Source organism: Panicum virgatum, chromosome 4N, assembly GCF_016808335.1.
Source record: "Panicum virgatum strain AP13 chromosome 4N, P.virgatum_v5, whole genome shotgun sequence".
Lineage (NCBI taxonomy): Eukaryota > Viridiplantae > Streptophyta > Magnoliopsida > Poales > Poaceae > Panicum > Panicum virgatum.
In genome coordinates, this window is record NC_053148.1 from 2,221,178 (window position 1) to 2,237,448 (window position 16,271).

The following is a 16,271-nucleotide window of genomic DNA, read 5'->3' on the forward strand; positions in this document are numbered from 1 at the left end:
GGTATCACGGAGAAGACTTAGAGTTGAAGAAAGAAACTCTGCCGTCGGATGAAATCTTGTACCCTTTTCCGGTTTTGCCCCTGCGGGCGTTTTAGTTTAAATTTCTGAGTGGGGGTCATTTCTGGGATGTGACCGGTCTGACCGGTCTGTGAGACCGGTCTGGTCTCCCCCGGGAGTCGATAAATATGTCTCACCTGCCCCCTTGGACAGGGGAGCCTCGAAGCCACGAGTCTTTTCTGTTTTCTCCTTGCTCCTCCCTCTATTCTAGGGTTAGGCCGAGGTCTCCATGGTACAAGTGGTCTAGATTATAGCTAGGTCCACAAATTTGAGAGTGTGGATGAATGGGTGGAGGTCTAGCTCTTGTATAGGTGAGGTCCTCTGTAAATCACGATGAATTTGAATGAAATCGAGGTCTCCTTTGAGCAGCTCTTGTATGTTCCCGTTCAGCTCTTGTTCATGGCTTGATTTCCTCTCTTTTGGTGGTTTGGGGACTCCGTGATTTGTTTCTTGACCATCTAGCCCAGGGCTAAACTCTCAAGATTCACGAGTTCCTCGGATTAAGACTTTTCACGTTCTTGAGAAAACCCCAATCCTCTTTGATCTCTCCTCGAATTATCTAGTTCCTCTAATCTTTTAGGAGAGATCTCTTGAGGATATGTTCACGGGACAGGTGTGAAGGTATCCTCCAAGTTTCATTGGATTTGGACTTCGTTTGCTCAAGATTTGCCATTTGGAGCTTTGGTTGCGTGCTGTCTGGGAGCGACCGGTCTGACCGGTCTGGGAATTCAAAATTCCAGCCCGACCGGTCTGACCGGTCTGTGCTAGCGGTCAGACCGGTCTGACTCAGCAGAGCTGCTGATTGGGGAGTTTTTCCGCATTGCTTCCGTTTATCTTCCTAGGGGTTTCTGCTTAGAGATAGCTAGTCCATAGCTACTCTCTCACCCTAGGTTCGAGGGTTTGTGGTGATTTTCGGGATATAGGCCGACGGATCGATTTCGAGAGAAATTTTGATCGGCTCCCATTCACCCCCCCTCTGGTCGCCAGTTTCGGTCCCTCAGCTTGGAGGCTTGGCACTCTACTTCGGAGGAGGCTTCCGACCATCTTCTCACGTAGGCAGAACGGCTGGCGTCGCTCCTTTAGCGCCTGGAGGTGCAAGCTCCACCGCCACCGCCGCCACCGTCGCATCAGCCGCCTCGGCTGACTACGGCTCCGCCACACATGTCTTCAGGGTGGCTGGATCCGTTCGACCAGAACTTAGCTCCACGGCAGTAGACGCGCCCAGCTGCGTCGACCTCGGAGCGGCCCCATGGGCACCGCATCACCACCACTCACCGGGATGTTGGCGGGGGGATCCTCGGACCCCATCCACCACACCCGGTCACGGGTATGTGCCCTGATCCTGTTCCACCTGTGGTTGAGCACCGCGAACACATCCCTGCTGTTCGTGCGCCACATATGCCTAAGTTGGAATTCCCAAAATTTGATGGTGATAACCCTTGCCTCTGGTGTGACTATTGCAATATGTATTTCGAGGTGTTCTCGGTGAGCCCGGAGTTGAAGACAAGGTTTGCGGCGTTGAACTTCAAGGGTGCTGCAGCATCATGGCTACAAACATTCGAGCGGCGTGGCCGAGTTGTAGATTGGGATACTATTTGTTCGGCTGTGTTCGACCGCTTCGACAAAGATCAGTATCAACTCCAACTACGACAATTAAATGCCCTCAGGCTGTAGCGAAAATGGCCTCTCATGCCATATTTCAATATAATGTTTTGGCGATTGATGACACACACAACACTTGGACTAATGTGATTGTTATGATGTCCATTCTCAGGCTTTTAGGTTCAAGTGATGACAAAGAGAAGATAGGTGTAGCTAGGCCCTGAAACCTCTTCGGTCCAAAGGACAAGAATCGAAGAGACCGTGAAGAAATTCAATACACCGGTTGAACCGATGATAAGGAAAAGACACACGCCGGTGTAATTGTCCAGAAGCTGGAAACTAAAGATACACTCACCGGTTAAACCGACGTTGAAGAAAATGCATACGTCGGTGCATTGCCAGATGAAGGTCAGGAAAAATACATACACCAGTTGATCCGATGTATCACCGGTCAAACACATCGGTGCAGTTGTCCAGAAGGATGTTTTTCCATGGAAGGTGAAGAAGTTACACTCATCGGTTGAACCGACGTTTATATTACATTCACCGGTTGATTAACGTCGATCGATTGAGGTAGCCGTTGAAGTATAACGGCTAGTTGGAAAATGCACTCACCGGTTAAACCGGTGATGACAAAAATGGGAGCGTCGGTTTAACCGGCGTTAAGGGTTTTTGTCAGCCTTTTTGCAACGGCTAGTTTGGGGTGTGTGAGCTATATATATGCCACCCCACGGCTCATTTGTGAGTGCTGGAGACCAAGGAAGTATACAAGAGCCAAAGATCATCTCCAACCACCATAGATCTTCATTGTACATCATATAGGCTTAAGCACACTTGTTAGAGTGCTTAGTGCTTGATTAGGGATTAGTTCTTGCGAGAGCTCCCTTGAGAGAAGTCTTGCTGCGGCAAGCAAACACTTGTACTCGTTGTGTGACCCTCCTACTTGGTGTGGAGAGGCAACGACACTTTGTGCGGGGAAGGAGACCCCTCTTGGTGAGAAGCTCCGATAGTGAAGACGGTGCCGTGGTGACGCTTCGAGATAGACGGTGGCGGTGACCTCGTCTTGGTGACTTGGTGGCACTTAGTCTTTGCTTGCCGGGTGCCTTGGTGGCCAACGCAAGACGGTGATCAAGCGAAGAGACTCGGCATCACACTTGTTCGTGTTGGACAAGTGGCCGTGGACGTAGGGAGGGACTTTGGTGTCCTAACTGAACCACGTTAAATCGTGTGTCTTGGTGTCTTCACGGGAGTTTGCATATCCTCTCCCTTACCGCTTTACTTACCGCATTACGTTTCCGCATTTACTCTTTCTTGCTTACCTTTACTTTCCTAGTTAGTTTGATTAGGATTGTCTATAGGTTGCAAGGCTTTTGGGGTAAGTAGAGGGTAGCATAGATAAATCTTAGTCATAACTAGCATGTGTAGGACGTGTTAGGTTTATCTTATACAATTAGATTGAGCCCTAGGTTAAAAAGCGATTAGCGACCCTATTCACCCCTCCCCCTCTAGGGTCGGACACCCCGGTGATCCTTACACAGGCAAACATGTTCTGTTTCTCTACGGAGATTCTCTACGATACTCGGGAGATTCTCTGCGCTTGATACCTGCGAAGGTAGTCGTTGAGCCAGACTGCGGGATCGGTCTCTCCCGAGTACTTGACGAGGGCCGTGGGCTGTCGAAAGCGTGGGGGAAGGGTGCGGTGCGAATCTCCCGACTGAACACGCGAGTGCCCTGAGGCTCCGGTGACAGTCCCATGTCGTGCTCAGGATCGAAGCGGCCACCCCGTCGAGGGGTGTACATCCTCCCGTTGATGATGTTGCGGGCATCTCTGTCACCGGCGTGCCCGCGCATGTCATGGAGATGCTCCTTCGTAGGAGTCCTCTTGATGCAGTCGTGCACCGAGGGTGCCCTCGCGTCGTCCGCCGCGGCCGCTTTGCCTCTTTCTTCCGGTGGAGCGTGCATCGAGGCCTCGTGGCCCTGGTGCGCCACTCCTCCGGGCTTGCCAGCTGCGGAGCGCATGGGAGACGCAGAGCTCTCAGCCTGCTGTACTGTAGCGTGCTCGATGAGCACCTTCACCTCGTTGTGCAGGTTGTGTCCCTCGGTCGTCGAGGGCTCCGGCATGGCTTGGAGTAGGTAAGCCGCAGCGACGAGATTTTGGCTGGCCCTTTGCAGTTCCAGCGGTTTGTTGAAGTTGTCGTCGGCCAGGATCCGCTCCCGAGCGATGCGTCCTGCCGGCTGAGCACGCGCACGGCGCGCTCCTGCTCAAGCGTAGTGCGTAGCAGTCGTGTCTGCCGACGCTCCTCTTCGAGCTTTTTCTCGAGCTCCGTGAGTTGCGCCAGCTATGCCTGCTGTGACGCTGAGCTTGACGAAGTGGCGGGATTCGGAGGGGGCACTGCCCCCTGGTTTACTGGCGGGGGTGCCACCACTTTGTTCGCATGTGGGGTTCTCCTGCGGTTCCCGTTGTCGCTCGACACCTCCTCGACGCCTCCGTCCGCCAGCTCGACCATGAAGCACTCCTGAGTGGGATCGTAATCCCCCTCGCTGGAGTCTTCGGAGCAGGTGAGGCAGTAAGCCGCCGCGAGCTGGAACGACCGGAAGGTGTCGGGGTCACGGACCCCGGAGTAGTCCATGGCCTCCTCGGCCGTGAAGTTATCCATGAAGAAGTTGATGTCGTCGGCGATCGAGCCCGCCGTCTAGGGGTAGGAGTCGTCAGGTGATGACGCGATGAGGTTGCGGATCATGAAGAGGTGGTGACCCGGCAGCTCCTCATACACGCTCATGTTGGTGCTGACTGATGAAGCGTAGGTCGCAACATTGGAGCGCAACCCAAAGGGAAAGGGCGACGGTGCAGTCGCGCCCTCCTTGGGAGGCTCCGGGGCCGCATTCGGTGGTGGTGCCGGCGCGGACGGCGCCGGAGCAGGTGGTGATGAAACGGCGACTCCATCGGACGCGACGCTAAGCTGTGACATGCCAACCTCGACCCATGTGGGGGAGCTGAGGCGTGCCGCCCTGCGCCGCTCCATGAGCGCTAGTCGCGCATGTTGGCCCGAGCGCCTCCTGCGCTGGGGCGGTGCAGCCGGAGTGCCGGTGTTGGCCCCGGCCGGGAGCAGCTCCATGTCGTAACTGTTGTTGCTTGCGACGATGTCGAGACTCCCGAACCGAAGCACCGTGCCCGCCGGGAGTGGGCGTGGCTCGTCTGCCATCCAGGAAACAAAAAGAGAACGAAGACAAAATAAATCACGCAACGCAGCCCCCTACCTGGCACGCCAACTGTCGGTGTCCTGACCCGGCGGTCCGGCACCAACTAGTGAAGTGTTGCGTGATCTCTATTCCTGGGTGGTTGATGCAAGAGGTAACACAGGAACGCACGGGTTTATCCTGGTTCCGGCCGCGGGGCCTTACGTCCAGCAAGGGTGTGCGAGTGCACTGTACTATCTTGCACTGGGGGTGCCTGTAGTAGGGGGTATAAGTAAGGCGAAAGAGGGAGGGAAGCTCCCAAGTCTCTGCTAAAGGAGAAGTTGATTGAGTGAGTGCCGATATCGAGGCTCAGCAGAGCATGTGTGCTCTTGTGAGTTGTGCTAAGTGTGGAGAACAGCCCAGGTGGAGAAGATAGAGACCATCTCCCCCTTTTATAGACAAAAGGAGGGGCGGTGTACATGTACAGGAGGGAGAGAGAAGTCGTCGTCTAACCCGAATCGGGGGCGTGCAGTGGCAGAATACTATTGAAAGTACATTGTGCCGCACCGGAGAGTAAGGTGCCGGCGTGCAGTCGTCCTTGACCTTGCGGAGATCGCGCCGGCGTCCTGGCAGCTCCAGCGGGTGGAATGGTGGTCGTTGTAGAGGGTACCGTCCCCTGCGCTTGATGTGGCGGTGTTCCGAGGGTCCTGCAGGCGGGGGTCTTGATCTGGTCAAGGTCCAGACCGCGCCCGAGGGTCATGCCCATGCCGCTCGAGGGGCCTTCAGCGAGGAAAGTACAAGGGAAGTACAAGGAGTTGGCAGCACAGTGGCTGGAACAGTGCCGCGCATGTTCGCATAGTGTGTCGCAGGTTCCCACAGTGGTGCCACAGCGCCAGGGATAGCGGTGCAGTGACTGGAGTTGGTGGATAAGACCCTAGTCACAGCCACTGTGCGGAGTGGTGGCCTGATGCCATCTGACCCGGGCGCCGCGGCGGAGTCGTGAGCATTTAATACCTCCGTACGGTGGGCGGGTGAACGGATGGCCGTTTTGTCCTTTCCGTACGGCGGGCGGGTGAACGGATGGCCATTTAATACATCGGAGGGAGGTTGTAGGCCTTCGCGGGCCTGGTTGCCTGGCATGTGTTTTGCGTTTTAAGGGTGATTTAGTCCCCTAGTTAGGGTGCCCCTAATCATGGTACCCGACAGCTGGTATTCTCCCTTTGAAATGCTATGATATGATAGTGGGTGAAGATTGGTTAGAGGAATGCAGTCCCATGTGGGTCCACTGGAAGAAGAAGGTGATGAAATTCACTTAGGTAAAAGAATCACTCTATTTGGTGTTCGGAATGAAACAAGTAAATGTGAAGCCATTAGTGCAAGGAAATTAAAAGGTTTAATCAGAAGAGGTGTAGTCTCTCATTGTCTGGAGATGAAGCTTTTGCCTCTGAGTGCAAATTCTCAGCAGTAAGATATGACAGTTTAGTCAGTTCAGCTGCATGAATCTTCTCAAGTGGTCCCAAAAATTAAACAGCTTCTCTCACAATACACTCACTTATTCCAGGAACCAACAACCTTACCTCCACAAAGAAATTGTGATCACCACATTAATCTTATTCCAGGAGCTCAGCCAGTAAGTGTCAGACCTTACAGGTATACCCCTGCTCAAAAGTCTAAGATTGAGAAGCAGCTCTCTGAGATGTTGCATAATGGTGTGATCAGATCTAACTCCAGTCCATATGCTTCTCCAGTTTTGTTAGTTAAGAAAAAAGATGGGACATGGAGGTTCTGTGTTGATTATAGGCACTTGAATAGTATATCAGTGAAGAACAAGCATCTTTTACCAATAGTAGATGAACTGATTGATGAGTTAGCTGGTGCTAAGTGGTTTTCTAAGCTGGATTTCAGATCAGGTTATCACCAGATTAGAATTGTGAAAGGTGATGAGCACAAAACAACCTTTAGGACTCATAGTGGCCTTTATGAGTTCCTAGTGATGCCATTTGGGCTCACCAATGTACCTACCACCTTTCAAAGTGTGATGAACAACATTTTTGCTCCTTTGTTAAGGAATGGAGTTCTGGTCTTCATGGATGATATCCTCATTTACTCAGCAACTTTGGAAGATCATGTTCATCTGTTGGCCTAGGTATTTGACATTATTCAGCAGCATCAGTTTTTGATCAAGCTCTCCAAATGTTCCTTTGGTCAGCAGCACATTGAGTATATAGGCCACTGTATCTCTGCACAAGGAGTATCTAGTGAGCCAGCTAAGATAGCAGCTGTGCATTAATGGCCAATTCCAACAAATCTGAAAGAGTTAAGGGGTTTTCTAGGGCAGACTGGTTATTACAGAAAGTTCATCAGGCATTATGGGATGATCAGTAGACTCTTGACCCACCTACTCACTAAGGGGACACCATTTGTATGGACTCCAATTACTGATCAGGCATTTCATGTTCTCAAACAAGCCTTGATTGAGGCCCCAGTCTTGGTCATTCCTGATTTCAGTAAAACTTTCACTCTGGAAATAGATGCTTGTGACCAAGGGTTAGGAGCTGTATTGATGCAAGAAAATCATCCAGTGGCTTATCTCAGCAAACCCTTGTGCCCTTAGAATCAAGCTCTCTCTACTTATGAGAAGGAATGTATGGCAATTCTCATGGCTATGGAAAAGTGGCGTCCCTATTTACAACACAAAGAGTTCATCATTAAAACTGATCATAAGAGCCTCCTTTACCTTACTGAATAGAGAGTGCATACTAAATTGCAGCACAAAGCTCTCCTGAAGTTGATGGATTTGCAATTCAGGATAGTGTATAAGCAAGGAGCTTTGAATGTGGCTGTGCCCTTTCTCGATGCCCATTGCCAGAGGGTGTTCAAGCAGTGTCTCATTCTGCACCTGTTTGGATGGAGAATTTGTTGCAAGGTTATGAGGACCACGAGGAAGACAAACAATTGTTGGCTGAGTTAGCTGTTACCACTCCTAACAGCAAAGGATTTTCTCTAGAAGGAGGGGTCATCAGGTTCAAGGGACGAGTGTGGCTTGGACACAACCGAACAGCACATTTACATGTTCTCCAGGCATTTCATAACAGTGGCATTGGAGGCCATTCAGGATTTCAGGCCACATATCACAGAATTAAAGCCTTGTTTGCCTTGCCCAAAATGAAAGATTATATCATAACCTTTATTCTGCAATGTGAAGTCTGTCAGCAAGCTAAGGTAGAACATGTCAAGAGCCCTGGTCTCTTACAACCATTACCAGTTCCTTCTCTTCCTTGGACAGTGGTTAGCATGGACTTCATTGAGGGTCTGCCCAGTTCATACAAACATGATGTGATTATGGTGGTAGTGGATAAGTTTACTAAGTATGGTCACTTCATTGCTCTCTCACACCCTTTTACAGCTCTCCAAGTGGCCCAAGCATACATGAATAATGTGTATAAGCTTCATGGTCTCCCTCAGTCCATCATTTCTGACAGGGATAAAGTATTCACAAGTAAAGTGTGGCAGGAACTGTTCAGATTATCTGACACTAAATTGCTTATGAGTTCCTCTTATCATCCTCAAACAGATGGACAAACTGAAAGGCTTAGTCAGTGCCTTAAAGCTTTCTTGAGATGCACAGTACATTCTTGCCCCAAGCAATGGTTTAAGTGGCTCTCACAAGCTGAATACTAGTACAATACATCTTATCATACAGCTTTACAACATTCCCCCTTTGAAGTACTTTATGGTCACCCTCCTAGGCATTTTGGTATTACCAATGCTCAAGCTAGTTCCATTCCTGAATTGGACCAATGGCTTACTGAACGAGAATTGTTGACACAAGTGATTCAGCAACAACTAATGAGGGCACAGCAAAGGATGAAAGCACAAGCTGATAAAGGTCGTTCTGAGCGAGAATTTGCTGTGGGTGGCATGGTGTATCTGAAGCTACAGCCATATATTCAGTCTTCAGTTGCTGTCAGATCCAACCACAAGTTGGCTTATCGCTTCTTTGGCCTGTTTAGAGTGTTGCAACGTGTGGGCTTGGTGGCTTACAGACTAGATTTGCCTAGTGATGCCAAGATTCATCTAGTTGTGCATGTGTCTCAGCTAAAAAAAACACATTGCTTCTGATCTACAGGTTAGTACTGACCTGACCACCATTCCAAATACTGATTCTGCTGCACCTCAACCGATTGCCGTGTTGGACTCCCGCCTGGTTTCTCGGGGATCATCTACTTCTACTGAGTTGTTGATTCATTGGTCTGGTCTTTCTCCAACTTTGGTGACATGGGAGGAACGCCAGGATTTCTATCGTCGCTACAAATTTGCTCGAGCTTGCGGTCAAGCTAGATTTCGAGGGGGAGACAGTGTCATGAGCCGTGGCTAGTGAAGCCCGGGAAGTTTGAATCGATTGCATTCTTGGGCCGCGATTAGTACTTTGTGATTTGGGCCAGGAGCCCATGTAAGGAGATGTGTTGTAATCGTTGGGCCCGGACTCCGGGTGTATAAAACTCATCACCGCATGACGGTGGAGGCAAGAAGGAATTAACCGAATTCATTCCCAACCCGTCTCTGTCTCGCCCTTCCCCTGTTCTTCTTGTTGCTAGCCTATTCCCCTTCTGATTCTACTCCTTTCTATTGTTCTTGTGAGATTGATTCGAGCAGGAACACAACAGTAACCACTCGAGAAACGGTGTAGTCAAGCTGTGATGTTTACACATTAGCTACCTGCTTCAAAACTTGATCACCGCGTGATAGATGCCGGGTATAGTCAGTGTCATGGGAAAAAAATGGCCATTACATATGCCTTGAATCAAGGAATCAATCCTCCTCTAGTTCAACTGCAACTGTGCTAGCCAGCTAGCAATTCTTATATGCAACAACTTGTACCAATTTTCCCTAGGAAAGGCTAAATTAATAGCAACTGTAGCGTTACATAATTTAATTACTATTGTGCTTTGTTAGTTTCAAACGTGATCACATCTGTTCCAATTTCTGGACTACTACTTTTGTTTGTTTTATTCAAACTAGAATATTAATTTCTCTGGCAACAAGATATGAATATGTATTTTGGTAACAAAGTGTGTCAATATCTTTATGGGTAATATATTAACATATGAAAAATAAGAGAGAGACCGCAAAAAATAAGCAATCATGATTAGCTGCACCCACATCATTTTGCTTAAATTTATAAACTCTTGATTAGCGAGCACAACAGTTGTCTGAATTAGACTTTCTGCGCATACATGCACGGGACCATGGTTGTATGTGGTCCTGGTCCCTCCCTTTAAATTTCTCGAACCTCCATGATCACCTGCACCAACAAATACCCACCCAACCATGACACACGATTGCAAACAAATTAAGATCTCATCGCACTGCTATATTTGGTTAGGTTTTCAAAGCTTGAACACATATATCCTATGTTTCTTCTCGTAAGAGGTAGGAAATTTAGGGCTGAGAGGCGTTCCGGACCTAGTGCGACCACAAGTTTCTGGTGGTATGACTTGAAGGTTCACCAAGTAATGGATTTAAATTACTTGTGATGCTTTAAATTAGACTGTGAGAGAAGACCCAATTAGCTATGAGCCAATAGTAATGGGAGACATCAAGAAAAGGAGACGAAACCACATCTTTGTTTTGATCAGACTACACCACAGGTCCATGTACGTCTGTCCTGTATGGTGCTTCCTTCTTGCTAGTCCCAGTGAAGTCCCAATCCGGCCACTGCGGTTGTAAATCATTCTGGAGCTCCCTGGCCCGGAGAACTGCCGCTCGAAACTGATGGATTTCGATCTGTGCGGATCATTGAGTTCGTCTAGACATGGGACACTACACACAGGAATTAACTGTATTTATTTGGTCCCACTTTTAGTTTGAAAGAGGTGTTGATCCTAATGTAAACTTAGACGCAAATTTGGCCAATAAGTAATAAAATTTGTATCAAGGCAATCAAAATTTGTACAATTGTGCCTCCACAAGTCAAATGATAAAAAGGAGTTACACTTAGTAATGTGCAGATGGACAGTCTATAATTATTTAGGAGTACCGTCGCAAAACTCACTGTAATATTCGAAAGGGAAAATTGGCTGCCGGACACCATTCAATTGTGGCTTTTGCCATAGGACATTAAGAAAGAAGGGTTTTGCCAAAACACACTGCTCAAACATGTCAATTTGCTGCTGGACATTATAGCTGTTATAATAACATATTTCACTCAAACAGGTAAGAAAACAACATTTCTGGACAAGAATACCCTTGCCCCTTCAAATAAACATTTGAACACCATAACAGGAGAATATTTGAACAACATAACATGGCAATATGATAGAGCAATTCAACAGTATTTTATCTTAGAATAATATGACAGGTTAATGGAAGTAGCAGGTCCAACAAAATATCATGCTCCAGTCATATTAGGCTATCTAGTACAGTACCAGATCCAAACATTACAAGGCCACATATTACAAGGTCATGCTTTGAACAGCAACACTACATGAACATATCACTACATAGCTTATGTTTTCTTGAATCTGACAACCTTCAGCTTTTTTGGCTTTTCCTTGTCGTTGATAGGAACTGGAGATAAAGCAAGACATTGAACAGGCTCTATAGTGTCTTCAAGTTCAAGTATCCTCTTACGGCTGTAAATGTAAATAGAGTTGTGTGAAATAAATATAGATAAAAAACATAAAGGTATAGAGAATGAAGCTGCAGTACCTTCTTGTGACAGGGCTTGGTGTAGAAACTAGTGTCATGGCTCTAGTTGGTGTAGATAAGTCATATTCCAGCATTTTTCTTGACATACTACATATAGGTAGAAATCATGTAAAACTGTAGCTATGACAGTAATACCAACGATCAGGAAAATGCAATACCTCCTTGTCACTAGACTTGGTGTAGAAATAGTGGAGATTGCTCTAGATGGTGTAGCACTGTGAAATGTGTGTGTGTATATATATATATATATATATATATATATGAGATATGTGCAAGCTAAGTCAAACACCATAAAGTTTGAGTGAAAAAATCTTACAATGGGTCAGAAAATGATGGTTGTTGCTGTGTTGGTTCAGCAGTACTAGATGGCACTACTGTGACATTTTTCTTGCCTCTCTTTCTCTTTGGTTTTGGAGGGGCAGGAGGTGGTGCATCAGATTCATAAACATACTCGTTACATGTTTTTTTCCATGTGTCCAAGCTGCTTGCACCTTTTGCATCTTGTGGTTCTTTTTCCAGAGCCCCCTTCCGCTACTGATTTGTATCTTCTCACTCTTGGTCTCCCTGCTGCCCTTTTGAGAATTGAAGGCCACAACTTGAACCCTGGGTTAACTTGAGGCCATTGTTTCCTATCTGTCATTGGCTTTACAGATTTTCCATAGGCTTTCTTGAACTTTGCCACATAATAATATTCATGAACATAGTCTTCAATATTATAACCTCGAATTGAGGTTATAATACACAAAGCGTGTGTGCATGGCAGACCGGTGATTTGCCAACGCCTACAGGTGCACTTCCCCTCATGGAGATCAACAGTATGCCTCCAATGAACTAGATTCTTTGTAACACCTTCAACTTCACCTAACATCTCACCTTCTTTACCACCTTCTTTGTGTGAATACCTCCAGATATATTTCAAGCCTCGACTCCTTGCAAAGAGGTCCTTCATGACATTAGGCAGTATCTTATCTTTAAGCTTCATAGCAATTTTTCTTCTCAAGAACATTTTTGCATGCATAATTGTCTTATCCTATCCATAAGATCAACCACATGCAAGGATTTTTCATTCCTAATCCAGCTATTAAATGTCTCAGCTATGTTATTTGTGACATAATCACACTTGCTTGCTTCTGAAAACAAGTGCCTTGTCCAGAGGTGCTTGTGGTTATCATGTATCCACTTCATTGCTTCAGGGCAAGCTTCATACATCAAATTATAGTGCTCTTCAAATCTATGTATCTGGTAAGCTCTACATGCTGGCCATAAGTGCTTCTCAAAGACCTCACCTCGATATCGCTTCTGAAAGTTTGCAACTAAGTGCCTCATGCACTCTCTATGCTCAACCCCATTTTTGAAGATGTGAGTAACAGCAGAATCAATTCCTTTTCCTGCATCTGTTGAGATCACTAGGCCTCGAGGTGAGCCAATAGCTTGATGAAGTCTGCTAAAAAACCATGACCAATTTTCAGTTGTCTCTGATCCAAATACCCCATAACACACAGGAAACATCCAATTATGCCCATCAATAACAGTAGCCGATGCAAGTTGACCCTTCCATTTTCCAGTCAAGTGGGTGGAGTCCACACCAAGAAAAGGCCTACAACCATGTAGAAAACCATCCACACATGCACTTAGGGCAACAAACATTCTAGTAAATCTCTTCTTCTTCCCAACTTGCTCAAATTCAATGTCCACCAAACTCCCAGGATTTGTCTTCTCAACCTCTGCCTTGAAACTGAAAATGTGCTCGAAACTGTCATCCCACTTTCCTTTGAGTTGTTCCAAAGCCATATTTCTTCCATCCCACACTACCCAGTATGACAACTGCAGGTGATACTGCTCTTCTAATCTTGTCTTTAGTGCTTTAGCTCCAATTGTAGAGTCCTTTGCAAGCCAATCGAGAACCCTATCCCTCACCCAATGATTGCTTGCCATGCTGTTTTTTTCAACTTTCCCTGTGCTTTGACAAGTGTGTGGATAAGGTATTTTCTTTATCTGCAGAAAAAGAACAAAAAAAATCAGTGCACAAACAAAAATGCAATGTGTTCATGCAAATTAATCAAATTTCTGCAATACCTTCCATGTCCTTTCATCCTGCAACCGTGAAGCATGTATCCGCCACTTGCACCGTTCAGCTTTGCAATACCCTCTATACCTTGTTGACTCAGAATAGGGAGCTGCAATTTCGAATTCACCCTTAATTGCATATTGCCTAATTGCTTTCTTAAAAGTATCACCATCCCCAAAAGTTACACCAACTGCTATTGTCGGGTTCTCTAAATCCGTTGCATGTATAAATGTTTCACAACCCAATGCATCATCCACAACTAATTCATCGTCCAAGCCAACACACTCGACATCATCCTCCAAGTCAACACACTCTAAAACATCATCCAACCCATCACATTCAGAATCAGAAAGTAAAGTTTTGAAAGGATACTCATCATCCAGACCAACATACTCTACATCATCGTCCACCCAAGCTACTTCAACACTTTCCTGAACTAGAGGCTCCAAAAGGGATGGTGCAGTTTCAGATGAAGGTACTGCAATAATCTGGGCATCTGAGGTCTCGGTGCTTCCCTGCAATACACAAGGCATGTTTTGCTTCCGCCCAATTTCATGCACAGAATCTGAATCATCCTTTTTCATAACACAGACTTGCAATGAAAGCCTTCTTATCTCCCAATACATGTCAATTGCATCAATTAATTTCTGGTCAGAACTAACCTCCTCATAGCTACGATTTATTTTGTCCCAATATGTGACACGCAACTTGTTGTTAGATCCTAGATTAATTTCTGTAGCAATATCAACTACCAAATCTTTCCAATTGGTGCGATCCCTATCTAAAACCTTTGGAATATTACATGCATCACAATAAACACGGTTGCCATCATCAGTCAATTTCACATAAGCACCGACACGCACAGCAAGCCTGTAGGACGAATTGGGATCCATCCTATACACAAATATTGACACAAATTGAAGCAGAATCAACACATGTTATGGTCTACTGCACAAAATCGAGGTCAAAGTTAAAACTAACCCTAGGGGAAATTGGAAGAAGACTTACCCATCGGGAACCCATGAAAGATCGGTCTGATCCTGCGGGAAAATCTCGCTGAGAAATCGTGGGACCTCCATCTTCTACCGACTGCCGCTGGAGGGGCCGCGCTGTGGCTCTGGTTGGCCAAGGTCGCGCCCTAGGAGGCGCTTCCCCTGGGTGCCGTCGCCCGTCGGGCATGACCCCGCGACGCGAGTGGGGTGGGTAGGGGGAGGAGAGCCGCCAGAGGGGCTGCGCGCCGGCGTCGAGGGCGGCGCAGCCTGGGATGCAGCGGCGTGATACCACCGCCGCTTGTATCGCCGGTGCAGCCAGCCACCGAGAAAGCAAGAAGCGATTGAGTTGGGAGGGGAACGATGCGTGCGTCTCGATCTGAAAAGGCAACAGGGGTAAAACTGTCATTTCGGGTGCCTTTACAATTTAATTGAGTAAAATATAGAGTCCAGTGTCTAGCAGCAAAAGGCGCGTTTGAAGAGTGTGTCCTGGCCAAACTGTTTTTTCTTAGTGGGCTGCAGCAAAAGCTCCCATCTAACGGTGTCCACGAGCTAATTTTGCCTATTCGAAAATAGTACATATCAATATGCCACCAACCATCACATGTGTTGATGAGCCATTCCTCAAGGCATATATATTAATATATACATATATACCGCTCCAACTTCTTGACCCCGAATAGGCCACACACTGGTAAACTGGTAGACAAAGAGAAATGAAACAAAGATTGAAATACAAAAATACGTAGGAATAGGAGACATGAGGAAAGCAACCGAAACTCTAACATTCAAATCAGCTGCCATGTGGCTCTCACAAACTGGTAAGAGTCTGAGGTTGGATCTTGGCAGCTTGCTTGGAAGAGCACACAGAGTGGACTAAATTAGAAGGGTCAGACCTGGCGAAGGTTAAGGCACCTTTTTCAGTATTAGCCTGAAGCTGAATAACCAGTACACTGTTTTGGAATTGTGTATCGCGTGATTATGGGATGGGCTTTTCTTTAGAGTATCTAGGGGTTTGAGTACGTACGGAGCCTTTGCATGGAGAAGAAAGTCATCATGTGCGCTCCTTTGCTTACCCTGCTATGCATCCCGTTTACTTTCCGGCCCTAGGAATTTCAAATTTGGGTGTCTATACCATCATGCAAGCCTCTGTATTTCCAACACTTGTGCATACGCAGTTTTGCAAGAGCTACCCATAATTTTTTTCTTTATTTTGAAATTTGCAGATACGTGTAAAGTAAGAAATATGCTCACTTGGAAATGTCAACAACAAATCTTGTATAACCAATGCATATATATAAGTAGTCCACCAACCTTTCGCTTGCACTTTGCAAGTAAAAGCATTTGCCATGTATACAAATGCCACTCCAGATCCACTTGAAAGTTTATACTGACAACGAGCTCCACAGTTCTAGCTAATATCCACGCTTTGGTATCGCCATTCCACATAGAAAACATGCATGTTGGCACAATGAAACATAGTGATCACATAGAGAGGCGAGACAATAAGAGAAGACCCGATTAGACATGAACCCATAGTAATGGGAAGCGTCAAGAAAGGAATCTGAACCACAAAGCCACTTGAATCAGACTACACCACAGGAGGAAATCAAAATTTGCACAATGGTGCCTCCACATGTCAAATGATAAGAAGGGGTTCCGATTAG

The 16,271-nt window shown here is 46.8% G+C and overlaps 1 protein-coding gene and 1 long non-coding RNA gene across 2 annotated transcripts; both read right to left on the reverse strand.

Moving 5' to 3' along the window:
- Window positions 1–11,152: 11,152 nt before the first annotated feature.
- On the reverse strand, window positions 11,153–11,746 carry LOC120668614. Its single transcript, XR_005672497.1, has 3 exons — window positions 11,706–11,746; window positions 11,548–11,634; window positions 11,153–11,471 (listed from the first exon to the last, which is right to left on the reverse strand). It is a non-coding gene; the product is annotated as an uncharacterized LOC120668614 (long non-coding RNA).
- A 467-nt stretch (window positions 11,747–12,213) lies between these two features.
- Window positions 12,214–14,878, reverse strand: LOC120668613. The gene is made up of 3 exons (XM_039948357.1): window positions 14,624–14,878; window positions 13,624–14,509; window positions 12,214–13,542 (listed from the first exon to the last, which is right to left on the reverse strand). The coding sequence occupies exons 1-3, from the start codon at window positions 14,692–14,694 to the stop codon at window positions 12,544–12,546; spliced, it is 1,956 nt and encodes a 651-aa protein (XP_039804291.1). The 5' UTR covers window positions 14,695–14,878; the 3' UTR covers window positions 12,214–12,543.
- Between the last annotated feature and the right edge of the window lie 1,393 nt (window positions 14,879–16,271).